This window comes from Culex pipiens, chromosome 3 (assembly GCF_016801865.2).
Source record: "Culex pipiens pallens isolate TS chromosome 3, TS_CPP_V2, whole genome shotgun sequence".
Taxonomy (NCBI): Eukaryota; Metazoa; Arthropoda; class Insecta; order Diptera; family Culicidae; genus Culex; species Culex pipiens.
This window is the reverse complement of record NC_068939.1, coordinates 98,737,939-98,752,885: the sequence shown is the minus strand read 5'-3', so window position 1 is coordinate 98,752,885 and position 14,947 is coordinate 98,737,939. Positions and strand designations below refer to the sequence as shown.

The window sequence follows — 14,947 nt, the reverse complement described above, 5'->3', positions numbered from 1 at the left end:
AGAAAACTTCAGAATAATGAGTACAACTAGAGTTCACCTTACTATTTGGATACCGACTGTTAAGTGCGCACCTTGGAATTATTACCATATACAAGTGTAACGGAAGGTAATATGTGCATAATTGCATCACGAACCACGGCTGTTGCTCCCAAACCAAGCCTCACAATACAAGCACATTGCATTTTTGGACGAATCAGCTGCGTGCTTCGTCTTGGTCCGTGCATACAATAATTGAATTCCTACTATGTACGACCACACGTATCGGCAAGGCCCACTGACTGGAACTACATGACTCACGTGTACTACTTGCATTCACATGCAAATCCAACTACCCAACACAAACTTCGCCAGCGTTGTTCAGAACCCGACATCAATTTGTTGCACTGTACGTGAAAAAAGGGGAAAAGTGCCGGCACATTAGGTTTTAACAAAATCATTCGTTTCTGCATAGTATTACAAGACTTGATTCCCTAGGTGTGCGGAGCTTGATCCTAAATATCACCATGATACTAAAATGTGTGTAATAGAATTCTAGATGCAAAAAATTCTGGGTAATGTGCATCATTAAAAAGGAATTAAACCTGTAAAATCAGTGCGTTTAGGTATTTGCATTTATCGAGCACCTCAACGATTTTTTGTAATTTCTGAGATAAGTGCACATGAAGTATAACTGTATCACCTAAGTGGTCATAGACACGTTTGGAAGATTGTTTTATTACCTCAGAAAAGTATATAACTTGAAACATTGAAACAGGGCTGCCATATCTGCAATTATTTGTATTCGTAGAATTACTTTTTCGATGACAGTTTGCAGAGCAGCTGCTGCAGTAAGTTCTGAGAAAAGGTTGCCAGTGTTGTTGAGGAATCTTATTTTGATTATTATTTCGCACTGGTACGCCAAATGGATCTCCAGAACTGGGTGTACCCATGGGTTCATTTCCCAAAATGATCACCGTTCAAAAAAAGTGTCGATACCAAGACCGTCGGCATATTGAACCGCGCCTTTACCGTATCGGCCACCATGGTTCGGTGACTTAGTGGCGGTCATTTGCCCATATAAGTCAATGGGATGAACTGTTTCAATTATGTGCCCAGAAAAATGACCCCCAGCTCCACAAATGGAAAACTGTTTTTTGGTTTATTTTAAGCATATGTGCCAATTTTGAGAAAAAATTGGTCAATATTAACCCATTGATATCCGAGCCTTAAGTTGATGAAAAAAAAGCTTTTCATACGAAAATGACTTGATCGAATCGCTAATAACTTTTCAGGATCGAGTTTTACAGCTTTTGTATGTTGTTCAAAGTTGTAGAGAATTAAATTTTCTATAAGAATCACACTTTTGGGAATATTTGATGAAGTAGCGCTCCGTGCAGACCAAACCTTAAAAAAGTTCGAGTATCAGTGGGTAAATGTTGACCGATTTTGCTCATGTTTGGCTCAGAGTCCTAAAATAGCTCAAGGAACAATAACGTCATGATTCGAAATCCGGACACTTAGTAGCATATCATTTTTGTTATAGCTGGCAAATAATCATGTAATAAGTTAGAAATGTAGAAATATCATCAGGAGGTAGTAAAAACAGTTAATATAAAGAGAATGCATGCAAAATATGTCTTTTCTAACCATTTTTCCTCAGAATTTCCAAATCAAAATGACTTGTTGTGCTTCGAATCCCGGACACTGATGAATGTTGATTCGAAATCCGGACACTCGATTTTACTTATGAATCGCACAAATTTGGGCCGAAATTTTAGTGAATGTTATTCTTTAGGTCTCAAATAAGATGTTAACATCAAATAATTGATATTTGGTATAAAAAGTTGCTAGAATTTAAGAAAACCAGAACCAAAAATTTCTGCTTTGCCTTCCCGGTGCTTCGGACGCCTATGAAATTTTTCAGCAGAAATGTTTCACAGTTTTGGTAATCACATGATTTAATTTATTTTAATTTTTTTAGCATTGGCCACAGCGTCCAAACATTTTTGAAATGAAAGTTGATGTTAGAATTCATCAAACAACACAGTTTAGGACACATTCTCCGGCAATGTACACCTTAGGATGAAATTTTGAAAAGCGTGTATGAGCTATTTGGATATTTTTCCTCGATTCTAGACTACTTGAAGCTTCAAAAATCATGGTTTTCATTAATTGATCATTTGAATATCATTTTGTACAAGTTCATTAAGTGATGCATCAATTCGTGATAAAATCATCGTTTTAAAACATTTTTCTTAAAACTCCTGGTTTTCAGCGAAATAAAATCCAAAAATTATTCTATTCATTGCATTTTGTAGGTTTTTAAATGTACTAAACGGAAATGTCATGGATTTGCAGTTTATCTTAAGTTAAGTATTTTTTCAAACTAGTGTAAGTTTACCATTTTATTGCGTTGCAACGTCACGAAAAAGGGACAGTTGTTTATGACAACAGATAACTAAACATTCAATCATTTTGATATATTGGATGCTCTTTGTACTTGGAAAGAGCTTTCAAATGCAACCTAGAGCGACTAAATTGGTTGTCTAGATCCAAAGTTACAACAGGTTTAAGTTTGCGTTGCAACGTCACGAAATTTTAAATCATATTGGTCACATGGCAAAAAAGGTGTATGCGTAGTTGGTTTTTGAAGATAAAAGGATACTAAATATTGTATATTTTTTATATAATGTTTCCGAGCATATTTACAGAAGAATTGTATATGGGTCATTCACAAATCTCGTTACTTAAGTTTGTATGCAACTCGATAAAAGCAGGTATTTTATGAAACTTGTTGAACAAATCAAAATTGACCGATGTTCACAAGGGGGGAAAATTCTAAAATTTTCTAAAAAGTAATCACGTGGTTACTGGATGGCCCCTTTATGATAAACTGATTTACGTGAGGGTTCATTCTAATACAACGCATTGATTTTTTTATCCCACACCCTTATGTAGGCCAAATTACAGTGACATTAACTAAACAATAAAAATCACGTGATTTGATTGTTTTTTATTTTTACAAACTTTTGTTACTTTGTTGTTGGACGAACCCTTACCTAAATAAGATGTATGCAACGTTTAGTTGTTCGCAATTCAAAATGTTATGTTGCGTAGGTTAACAGTTTTATTGTTTCCTCAAATTTAATTTAAAAAGCACAAAAGTCAACAAAATAAGTTACGTTGTTTGCAGATCACCCCTTAGGGGCCATCAACAATCGATATGGGCACTTTCTTGTAAATTTCAGCCCTCCTGAAAACTTGAAGCTCCTTCTCCCTTTTAAAACTTCCACGTGTTTTATAAATTGCTCAAAACCATTACAATATTAAGGGAGCGTTCTTGCATTACGTAACAAAACATTTTTATTTTTAGACCCCCTCCACCCCCTGGTAATACATTTCCTATACATTTTTTTGTATAAATCCGCAAACGCCCCCTCCCCCCTCCTTGATATTACGCCGTTACGTAATGCATGGACGTCCCATTACATGGATAGAGGAGGGGAAAGTGGGGAGGGAGGTGTCCTTAGTGATAATGGAATAATACAAATATTTATTTTTACATTGAAAACGCTTTGGAAAACTTCGTAAATTGTACTGCTACTGTGAAAGCGGTATAGGGGGAGGAGGGGGGGTCTAACATGGGCGGACCAATCAATTCACAAGTCCTTGTACTGTCTATTAATGCCTTATAATAAAATCTTAACCTACAGTTGTTCAAACTAACAAAAACTATGATTTATTTTGAAACTAAAATTTCGTGACGTTGCAACGCAACGAAAAACCCTGTTTTCAAAAACAGAGCGTTGCAACGTCACGAAATGTAAGTGGTCTTTAAAAATCGAGGTTTGAATTTTTCGAAAAACTAATGATTGCATTCAATTTTTTGGCCAATTTTACACTAAAAATGGAAGAAGAACTCCAAATTTGTCGTTTGACAGAGCAGAGTTATTGGCGAAACATCAATTGGGTCAGGACTGAGAAAAAGTCACGCGTTGCAACGTCACGCTACATATTCCCCTCTCAATAATAGAATATTCGCTTAAAATAATGTTTCAACAATGTTTCTTATAGGAATTTTCAATGTATTTTTTGAGTTACAGCCTAAATACTGAAAAAAGAAAAATCAAAGCGTTGCAACGTCACGGCGGAATGTGTCTTAGACAATAATTATGGGAACTTATATCCACATAATTGATAAAACAAGAAAGGCCGTTTCAGCAATGTCGTACCGCCCTTTCAAATGTTGCTCCAGATAACGTCATGAATTCTCGGACGCTTCGAAACCCGGACACTTTCAGCAAGTGTCCGGGTTTCGAAGCGTCCGGGAATTCGAATCATGACGTTATCTGGAGCAACATTTGAAAGGGCGGTACGACATTGCTGAAACGGCCTTTCATTTCACGCGTTTAAATGGGACGAAAGGCCGTAAGAGCAATGTCGTACCGCCCCTTTCAAATGTTGCTCCAGATATTCTGGGCACCCTAATAGGGACGTGGCGTTACATCGTGCTGCCATCTGGTTTTTTTTAAGTGCAAGAGTGGAAAAGTGCTGAGTCATCGTCTAAAAATAGACGGCGTCCTATCTCGCCCAGCAAAATGAAGTCGATAAAGTAGTCGGTTTCGATGGAGAAAAAGTGGAAAACGGGGTTTAAAAATAGCGACGCCATCCCCCTATGAACACGCGAGAGTATAGAGCTATCTAAGCCCGATCTCACACACACTAGCACACCATTTGTTTTGCTGGCTGGTACAAATTTTAACCTCACTTTTTTGTGTACGTACACGCAATACATGCGCACGTAGATAACTCTATAGACCTCTCTCGCAAAATAGTACTTTCCTCACGTTACTTTTCAGGAGGACTACCCGCTCGGTCTTTGGGTGTAACTAACTATGAGTCGGATGATGGATCCAGGCATAGTTCTCATACCGATATGTGAGATCCGACTAAAACATTCGTTGCATACACACACATACACAGATATTTGTCCAGTTTTAGATCCACAGTCGATTAGTATACATGCTGGTGGGTCTCTGAGTTCATCTAAGTTCAGTTTTAGAGCAGGATTATAGCCTTACCTCAGTGAGGATGGCAAAACGTACCAATGGCACCACGCATCTCCAGCAAAATGATTAGAAGGTACTTTGTTTTATGGAAACGCATGGTGCTTCACGTTCATTAGATGTACTCGAACACGAGATTTTTCCAAAAAAAAAGGTGATTTCACTTAATTTTATGCCAACTCTGCAGTGGTTTCGAGCAATGAGTGAAATTAGTTAAGTCAAAACGGTAATGAAATAATCTCACCCAACTTTTGCCTAGGCCTGGTGCTAATTGGGCCAAATACCCCTTATACCAACTAGGAGCACTTTTTATTTTGATCCTGCTGATTTGACGTGAAATTGTAAAGGCAGCATTGCTTTTCCTTCCCATTTTCCCATACAAATTAAGTTGATGTCAACGAAACCAACATGTTGACACTCAATTTCCGCCATGTATTGTGAGTCGCGCTGGTGCAAGGAACACAACGTACCCAATCAGTACGGAAACCAAAAAAAAAACTTGGCATTTAATCAGAATTGTGAACGAGCCCTTTTGTGAGTATAAATTTTCCCAATACTTTCCACAGAATTGATCTACGGTACGATTGCAATCTGGTATAATCACTCGACTTCCTAACTTCATTATCAATTCGTGATTTTAATTTCCTGCGTCGAGATCTTGAGCCTCAAAATGTTCATGCACTATGCAATCATCGAGCACCGATATCGATTTCAAGCCATGGCACGACCCCCCAGCATGTCGATATGCCTCTGAAACTTGATATATTTTCACCTGACTTCTTCGAACCGGACTGCCGGACTGCATGCCCACACCACTGGCACCGACTGGCACCGGCAAGGAAGCCATCACCAGAGCCCGCCTTTCCGCAGTGCCAAACCGAGGTGGTTGATAAATGTGCATCGGGAGGAAAAACCCAATCGAATGGGCTTCCGGAAAATGAATTGAAAACGGTCTCTCCTCTATATCGACATTGTATTTTGGAAGCTTTCCACGTGGTGCTAACTTCGTTTTTGGAATGAGAAAGGAAGGCAGTTTCCCTGGAGCATTAACAAGCTGTCGACCGCTGTCGGTTGCTGGTGGTGGCACCACAAATAGCCGCTGACTAACCACGTGGCAAGCAGGAACAAAAAAGTGCAATAAAAAATCGTCAGCCCATATGTTGCACGCTATCAGTAGAAGTGAAAATTGTCGTCGCGTTTGAAGGGAAAACTTGGTCGCACCCGTTTAGTAAAATGTTAAACAAAATCTTATGATTACTTATCCAAGAATATTTTACGTGCATATTTTTTCAGATGATTAGACAGGGCCGCGAGATTTTTCTAAATTTTTTTATTGAGGCTATCCATAATACACATGGTCACTTTAAGGGGGGAGTATTATTGTGTTGAAAAATAGCTTCCCATAGCATCGTAGCTTGGAAGGCTCGACGTAAAGTGGGGTTGTCAGATCTTCAATCTTTTGAACGCGTTGGAAAGGTCAAATACCTTTCTAACAATATATAGCATGATGGGTTTTCTTACAAAAACCACCCTTTTTTACAATATTTCAAACTCTAGCCAAATCGTTTTTTTAGCATAACATTTGAAGTACTTTTCTAAACTTCATAATATTAACTAGGGTCTTGTGGGACCCCAAGACGGATCGAATGAGGCTAAAACGGTCCAAATTGGTTCAGCCAGTCCGGAGATAATCGTGTACATATTTTTCGGTGCACGGACACACACACACACACACACACGCACAGACATTTGTTCAGAATTTGATTCTGAGTCGATAGGTATACGTAAAGGTGGGTCTAGGAGGACGAATTAAGAAGTTCATTTTTCGAGTGATTTTATAGCCTTTCCTCATTGAGGTGAGGAAGGCAAAAATGCCTAAAAGGAGTGAAAATGACACTTGTGTATCTCAAATTCCAAATTTCGTCCGAATAGCTAAGCAAAAATAATTCAATTAAAATTGATTGTCTGTTCCCATCTTATCTCATTCCAGCTCTACAGCCAACATCATCAAACTTACAGAATGTCCAGTGGCAACGAAACGGAACAATCCCTCAATTGATCACCGCGTCGTTTTGTGGGCATCGGTGTGAGCAGCAGAAACGATCTCCTAGGTCCATCTGCTGGCACCACGAGGCTGCATCGGGCATTGGGTTGCAGATGGCAGCACTGAACTGCAGCCCCGGCGGCGGAGGAGCCGGGAGCGTTGGCGAAGGTGGAGCAGCAGGTGGCGGGATGCAATTTGACGATTGATTTTTTCACTTCTTCTGATTCTTCTGTTTTCTTCACTGCAAACCCACTTCCAACTTCCAGCTCACATTCACACATATACATCAATTTACAGAACACTTTCCACTTTTCCTGCCCAGCACACTCGCTTCTTGCTGTTGGAACACGATTCTCCTCTTCCTTCGGCAGACTTTTACTGTACACTACTTACTCGCACGCTCTCGATTCCAAAGCCACTTTATCTGATATGTATTGGATAGATGAACTGTGTTGATACTAGTTCATCGATTTTAAAATTACTTGCCCTCCTACTATATATCTCTCTCCCACACTTACGCTAAATTCTTACACTACGTTTGTATAGAAACGACGAGGCATTCGATATGATATGTATTCGTACACTGCCGAGGCAGAGTTTCCTCCGTTAACCTGGAAAGAGATAGAAGTGCGAAAATGGATTAGTTTTGAGATTGATTGATCGTTGATTGAGTACTATTTACGATCGAAAGAAATCATCAAGCGCTTTTTAATTACTTTTGAAGCTCCGTCCGAAAACCAAGCCAAAGCAATAGGAAGTTGTTTTTGTAATTTTAACTTTGTTTTGATATTGCAATTGAAAATGAATTCAATAATTTAGTCAATTTATATGAGTCATTAATATAATCATCTAAAATGTTTCAGCACTCGAGATTGGTATAAATTGGGAAATATTAAGTAACTGAATAAATATTAGAAATAAATATTTAGAAAGCACATTAATTGTGATTATACTTTAAAAAACACTTTTTTTTCATTTTGTCGCCTATCCTTGCAATTTTAGTATGATTTTTCACATTTTTTCTACTCTTCATAAACAGCAATAATTGTTCCAAAATGGATTATAGTGTAATACACAACTGAAAGAACTTTAAAACTCTGTTATGTATTGTATTGTCCTGTGAACTTATTGTAACATGATTATTCACCAACAAGACCGCATTGCATTGAATTGAATTGAAAAACAAGGTTCATGATGCTCGGTTGAAAGAACCAAAATTTATTGCTCAGTGCTGACCAAATCGCTTTAATCGTCAGCTCACATCTATCGTGAGCGAAAGCGATTCGCAACATTCCAAATACCGTCATCAGGGGTGACATTGGGTTCGAAGGGTGAGATTGGGTCATACAAAAATGAGGAAGTTTGTATGACCCAATCTCACCCCCCAGACCCAATGTCACCCCTGATGACGGTACTTCATGAAATTTGAATTTTGCGTTCAAATAATACGTACAAAATTCCGACTGAAAAAAAAAATTGTTACCAAACCCAACTTCAAGCTTTCCGTGCTAGAAAACAATTATTTGCATTATATATCAAGAGGGCAGCCACCAAATTTGGTACTTTTTTCGTTCCCTTCAACATCACCAGCTCACCACAGTCCGTGTGGTAAAACTCCAAGGACAATTCGGTTGTGTGTGGTCGGGAAAAATGAATGAACTTCCAACACTGCAGCAGTGGCACTGCTGCTTGGTCGGATGGTCACACCTTTTTCTTGCTTTTGACTGAACCAACATTACCTCCCTGCCTTTCGAAATTACTTTCCCCCTTCCTTTATGGCTTCCACAACTTTTACTAGTGCCACTACACCACCCTTGACCGCTTATCTGTCTCATTTGATTTTTTTTTTCTTAGTTAATTATAATGCAGGTTATTTTCTCATTATTTTCACATTCAACAGAGATTACACATTTGTGAAATTTTCATTTTTTTTAACGCGAGCTGTTCCTCCTGTTCCAGGATCCTGCAAATGGGACTGATATGCGGTAGAATGTGGTAGAGCAAAGCAACTAGGTTGGGTAGCAAGCCATAGTAAATGGCAGGATTTCCTTCGTTACGTTACTGCCACAGTAGTGCATGGTGAAACTTTTACCCAGTACAATTATGCTAATACAAATAACTGGTCTAGCCTAATTTGATTGCAATTAAGTGGCGGGTGGACCGGGGTCTTGGATTATTGGTAGTGCTGTCACAAGTATACTCTCTGCCGTCAACCAACTTTTATCAGCTTAAGTTTCGACGGTAATGAATGGACCCCTACAAAAGAAAAGTATAATTATATCTGAGTGTCAGAAAAAAATATGCATGCTTCCGATCCATGCAATCTAAACCATTATAATTAGTTATTGAAATCCAAGGGCCATTCACAAACCACGTGGACACTGTTTGGAAATGCAAAACTCCTCCTCCCCCCTTGATGACATACGTCTATACACAAAAAGAAAACTTCTGGGTGTGGACCGTGAGTAAAAGCCAGCCCATATTTTACGTAAGATGAACCTAGTTAAGATGTAATCATCATCATTAATGAAAATGATACGTATTTTGCAACACCAAGTTGAGACCCAACCTAATGTAATTATAGAATCCGACATACTGAACATCAAAAAGACCAATCCGAAAGGGCCAATTTTAATTTATCTGATGGATATTTCCAGCAAAACCCTTTCCTTTTCATGGTTCACGAAACATTTCGACCGTATTGTTGAATGGTTCCACATTCACACACTCACGTTTTATCGACAACACTTCATCTTCTGTGATGTGATGTACCTTGACAGCAAAGTCAGCGGTGGTGTGTTTTCGGGGAATGTTTTGGATTGTAGCACTTGGCACTGGGGTTCTCGGCCCGGAGTAGCAATTTCTGACACCCCCAAGGTTCGTTCGAGGAGGATGACGGTGATGGTTGTAATGGCAAAATGGAATTCATAATTGCCAGTAATTTTCCCTAATCACTACAATGCATGACCGGCGTCCTTTTAGGGGGGAGAAAACAACGTGTAACCGGATTATTGGATTATGTAAAACCCCTCATATCAACCTTGTTCGTAAATAGTAAACTCTTCCTCCTGGTATCACTCGATGTATCTGCCCCAATCGTGATTATCTTCCCCGAGCGGACGAATGCTTGAAAGACATCAGTGATCTGGATGACGGGAGGCTATTGATGTGGGTTCGTGAAATGTGAACGAAAGGTCTTTCCATTTACCGGACGCACAATATCTTCAGCATGAATACCTTGAGCGGGCACTGTTCAACAAAATTGGAACCCTTCTCAGAAATTGGCTTAATTTGAAAAAGTCTTCCATTGAATACCAGGGGACTCCATTCATCCGGAAATGTGTGCTCAATTTAATTAATTAGTCTTTGTTTCAAGTTGTAAAATATGTATCCATGAAGCCGAACCGAACCCCTTATTCAATATTCTTCACACAAACTTGTAGCACCGTATGCGATAAGTAATTTTGTTCAGGACCTTTACAATCTTGTTTAGGATCACCAGCAAAACAAACAGATGTTTTACAGAATTAATCATATTTCTTACCCTCTACATCTGATCCCGCTTCTAACTGTGCACATTAACCTGAGTCTCGTGCTCCTCGAATACGCAAAAAGGTTGTTCAGCATTTTTGGCTTGGGCTAGGCTACTTCTTGAAATCATAGACCTTCCTTGTGAATCTCAAATTTATTGTGAGAAAAAAAAAACATAATGTATAGAGAGAAAAGCAATCAGTTTTTGAATACGTATGCAATACTATTCCCATATTGTTTTGGTCACCGAGAAATGATGTTAATTTAATTTCTGAGAGTCATATGGATGACGCTGCAGGAATAAGTTGTCTCTGTACATTTACTGTGTGTTCCGCTCAGTACTTGTACAGAGGCAAATTAGAAGGCTAAAAGACTTGATCAAACACACATACTTCCTCAAATGGCGATTCGCTGACTTAGTTTTCCGTCCTTTCTATCTTCTTCTATGACTCTTAGTCGACCTATCCACCTGAAATTCAATCATTTTTCTTCTAAAATTTGTGTCAGTTTTCACCGAAAAAGTCCGATTAAAATTTAATTAATAAAATACAATACTGCAAAAAAGATTATTTCGCTTGTTTATTCAAAAACTTAGGCTTCTTAATGGTTTGACACCAACTGTTGTCGAACAAACGGGTTCACTTTTTAGTTTGACACGCCGTGTAAAAAGTTTAAGCGCCGTGTAAAAAGTAACAGTTTGTCACTTTTTAGTTTGACTTTGTTAAACCAACGGGGTACAAACTGAAAAGTGTCAAACGCAAAAGTAACCAACCACCAGGGGTTGAGTGTATTTTCATTTTTTTGCCGTGTGTGAAGGGCTGTAGTTTTCAAATACACCTTCATTTTTACTAAGCATCTGACAGCTGACAATGTTCTGAGATTATATTGAATCCTGAGCGCATGCTAGCTAGTTTAAATTTGAGTGAGGTTTTAGAAATTCTCCAAAACCATATAGATATACTTTTGAAAGGTACTGTAAAATCTTGAAGATCCGGCCTAATGTCATGGAAAAAGTGCCATTTAAATCAGATAGATTGAACTCCTTAACGGTGCACATCAACCAGAGTTTTTGCACCCAGATTTTTCTTACAGACATTTTAGTATCTTCAAAACTACGGTCACTATCGACATATTTTTTTATTCATCCCCTAAAGTACTGTCCACAAAGTAATTTACAACAAAGTTTGGCCAATTTTACAATCTCGATGTTGCAGGATTGGGTCCGTAAGTTTGACAATTTTGGAATAAGAAGACAACAACTTCCTTCGTTGCTGTGCACCCTTAAGGCTCATAAAATGTTATTGATTCTTTTTGAAGATTATGTATGTCAAACTTCTGATAATGTGGTCAGCCCTCATATCGCAATAAATTGTATTGGAATTAAATAATATTTTTCGAAGAAACAAACTGCAACCCGGTTCTCGAAAATATTGCACTTCCGACTGAAGCTTTGCAGAACTACCCAAACAATACAGGCCGTGAACGCTTTAATTGGGTCAATAATTTATCCCCCATCAGTGCAACTGATCTCGGGCGATAAATTATTTCCCCGAAGCAATCAAAACTTTTTCGCTTGTGCCCAAGCATTTTTGGCCATTCGGCGTTACGCTCGATTGCTATTCGCAACAATTTTGAAACTTTGACCACGTACGTGCATAAAATGTAAATCAATACACACGGTGGGCTGGAATGAAACAAAACGATTTTTTAATTCAAAGCTATCCGCAGTGTACGAATATTATACAAAGTTATATGCAATTTTACTATACTTATTTCCGAGGCTGTTACCGATACACAGATGTGGTTCTCTTGCATGTTTCATCAATTTTATGTTTGCTGTAATATTAACAGAATGTTTTGAAGCCATCCGCTCGTATCACCATAACTATCTGATAAAACATAGTAATTGCCCAAAACATCATAAAAAAAATCAATGAACTTTAACATACCTTCAGGGTGCGATGGGTTTCAATTTTATATCTTCACAGATATTCTCACGAAATCGTTTGAAAATGCCCGGGAGCAACAAATGTGTTCATGATGCTCAACCCAAACACGATTTAAAATTTCAAGCTAAGCACCTGTCATAACAGTTTCGCAAATCGTCATTCGTGTGCCATCCCGAGATAACTGTTTTTTGTCTCAGCAGATGTGACAACATTTTGTAAAATTATTGTACTGAAGTAAATTTCCTACACCTTTTTTCAGCTTTTTTTATTTATAAGTCAATTTACTAAGTTCTTAATCGCATTTGCCTGCTGAATGCAACAAGCAGTTTGATTTTTTTTTCTACAAAAGCTACTCGAATCGTGAAATTATTGATTTCAGAGCTGTCAATTTTTGTTTTCTGCTCAGACATGCAATGCTCGAAGTAAAGTACCTTCGACAAAGTCAGCTGAAAAAAAACCATTCCATTCGAACGGCTTTAAGCTATCTGTGTGCAGGAATCAAAAAATGGTTCGGCATTTGCCTTCAATTTCGATTATGCCTTCAAGCAAACGGACAGCATTCTGATGATTCCTGTCAATGCCTAGTGGTGGTATATGTGGATAGCACGAATTACTGTACTCTGCCTTTTTACCAACCGAGCAACATCATCAGAAGGAATGGATAGCGTGATGTAAAAACCTCGGACGGTAGTAATGTACCGAGTAGAATCAATAAAATCAAATTCTAATTAAATCGAAAGTCCTTCCACGAAAGAGATTGTCGATTTTTGCTTCGAGAAAGAAAAAAGTCGTAATAGTTTTTAATTTCTTTTTTCTACATATTTTGAATGTTTAGTTTGAATTGATTTACAAAATATCAATATAAAATGCGATAATTTTTTAAAGCAGATGTCACATTTTCACCATCGGTTATGTAAGAAAAAATAATAAACTTTTTTTATATTCTTTTTTATTTTTTAGCTGATCAAAACTTTATAAATCGAAGACATTACAAATTATTTTTATTTATAATAGTTGTGAAATCGATTGTATATCTTTGAGAAAGGTTTACCAGATTTTTTTATATTTAATCAATGTTCTTATAATTTTCTTAATAACCATATATTTGAAATATTTAACAACATTGTATTAACAATGTTGAGCCAATGTTGCTGAAGAACCTTCTGACAGGGAAATATCTCTGTTTTGATAATTTTATGATAGTACCACAGAGTAAGATAGAGTCACTACAGCCATTTGATTTTTGGTTCCACTTTGTGGTACATCGGAGGTGCATCGCACGCCTGCTACCAGCAAACCTTATGGAGCCAAAAAATAAAATAACATTTCTTCGGACTGCTCGCTCTGTGTTACTCTGTGATAGTACTTTCTTCAAGGTTACAGAAATTAACCTGAATTGATATCTCTTTTTCAGTCCGCTCAGCTCCTGGAGTAGTAACTTATAATGTGTTGAAAATCGTACTCGTTAAAATAGTTTTTGGATTAGTATTTTTCCGAAATGTTAGTAAAAAAAATGGTGATGATATATAAATTTCTTTAGCAATGTAAATAAAATAATGTTAAATATTTCATTCATATTGTAATGTAGAAAATTATAAGAACTTAAATTTAATAAATAAAAATGCTGGTAAACGTTTCTCAAAGATATACAATCGATTTCACGATTATAACAAAAAAATATTTGTAATGTCTTCGATTAATAAAGTTTTGATCAGGAAAGAGAGGGGTGGACAAATATTTTTTAATGTTAAGCATTATTTTAAAACTTTGTTAAAAATAAAAATAAAAAAGTTATACAACAATTGAATTGCGGAAAAATTGATCAGAATTGTTTTTTTTTTATTTCAAATAATTCAGTTGACACAGACAGTTCTTTAATGGATTGGTCGTTGCAAACTACCGTCAACGATCAATGAAGTATGGTCGCATGATATCGAGTTAGACCACGGGGAGATGTTTTGGTAAAAAATAAACTTTTCCAACTTAAAGTTAGTTTTACAAAACGAGCGAATGTGGTGCTGTTACTCCGAAATATATTGTTCTGGTCAATCGTAAAAAAACGTGATGTCCAACCCATGGAGCCCGGCTAGCAACACTTTTTAGTATGCTGCTTTGAATAGCTACTCGAAATGGGTAACACCTAACCACATGTTCATGTTTATAAACGACAAGAAAAATGCCAAACGTAAACTTTTTCGAAAAACCTCGCTCCACAAGCTGAATATTGTTCCTTGAGCTATTTTAGGACTCTGGGCCAAATATGAGCAAAATTGGTCAACATTTACCCATTAATACTCAAAGGTGAAGTTTGTATGGAAAAAATCGAAAAAATGTATGGAAAACCCAATTTTCTTACGGTTTGGTCTACACGGTGCGCT

General features: G+C 37.5%; 1 protein-coding gene across 2 annotated transcripts in view; it reads right to left on the bottom strand.

The window, feature by feature from the left end:
• LOC120421410 (heparan sulfate glucosamine 3-O-sulfotransferase 5) overlaps positions 1-14,947 on the bottom strand; it is a 48,038-nt gene that overhangs the window by 22,184 nt on the left and 10,907 nt on the right. For both annotated transcript variants that reach the window (XR_005605977.2, XM_039584617.2), the window contains exon 2: positions 7,063-7,700. Coding sequence is in view for 1 of the 2 variants with exons in the window: in XM_039584617.2 (XP_039440551.1) it covers positions 7,063-7,376 (314 nt within the window). In the remaining variant the exon portion in view is untranslated. The remainder of the gene's footprint in view (positions 1-7,062; positions 7,701-14,947) is intronic.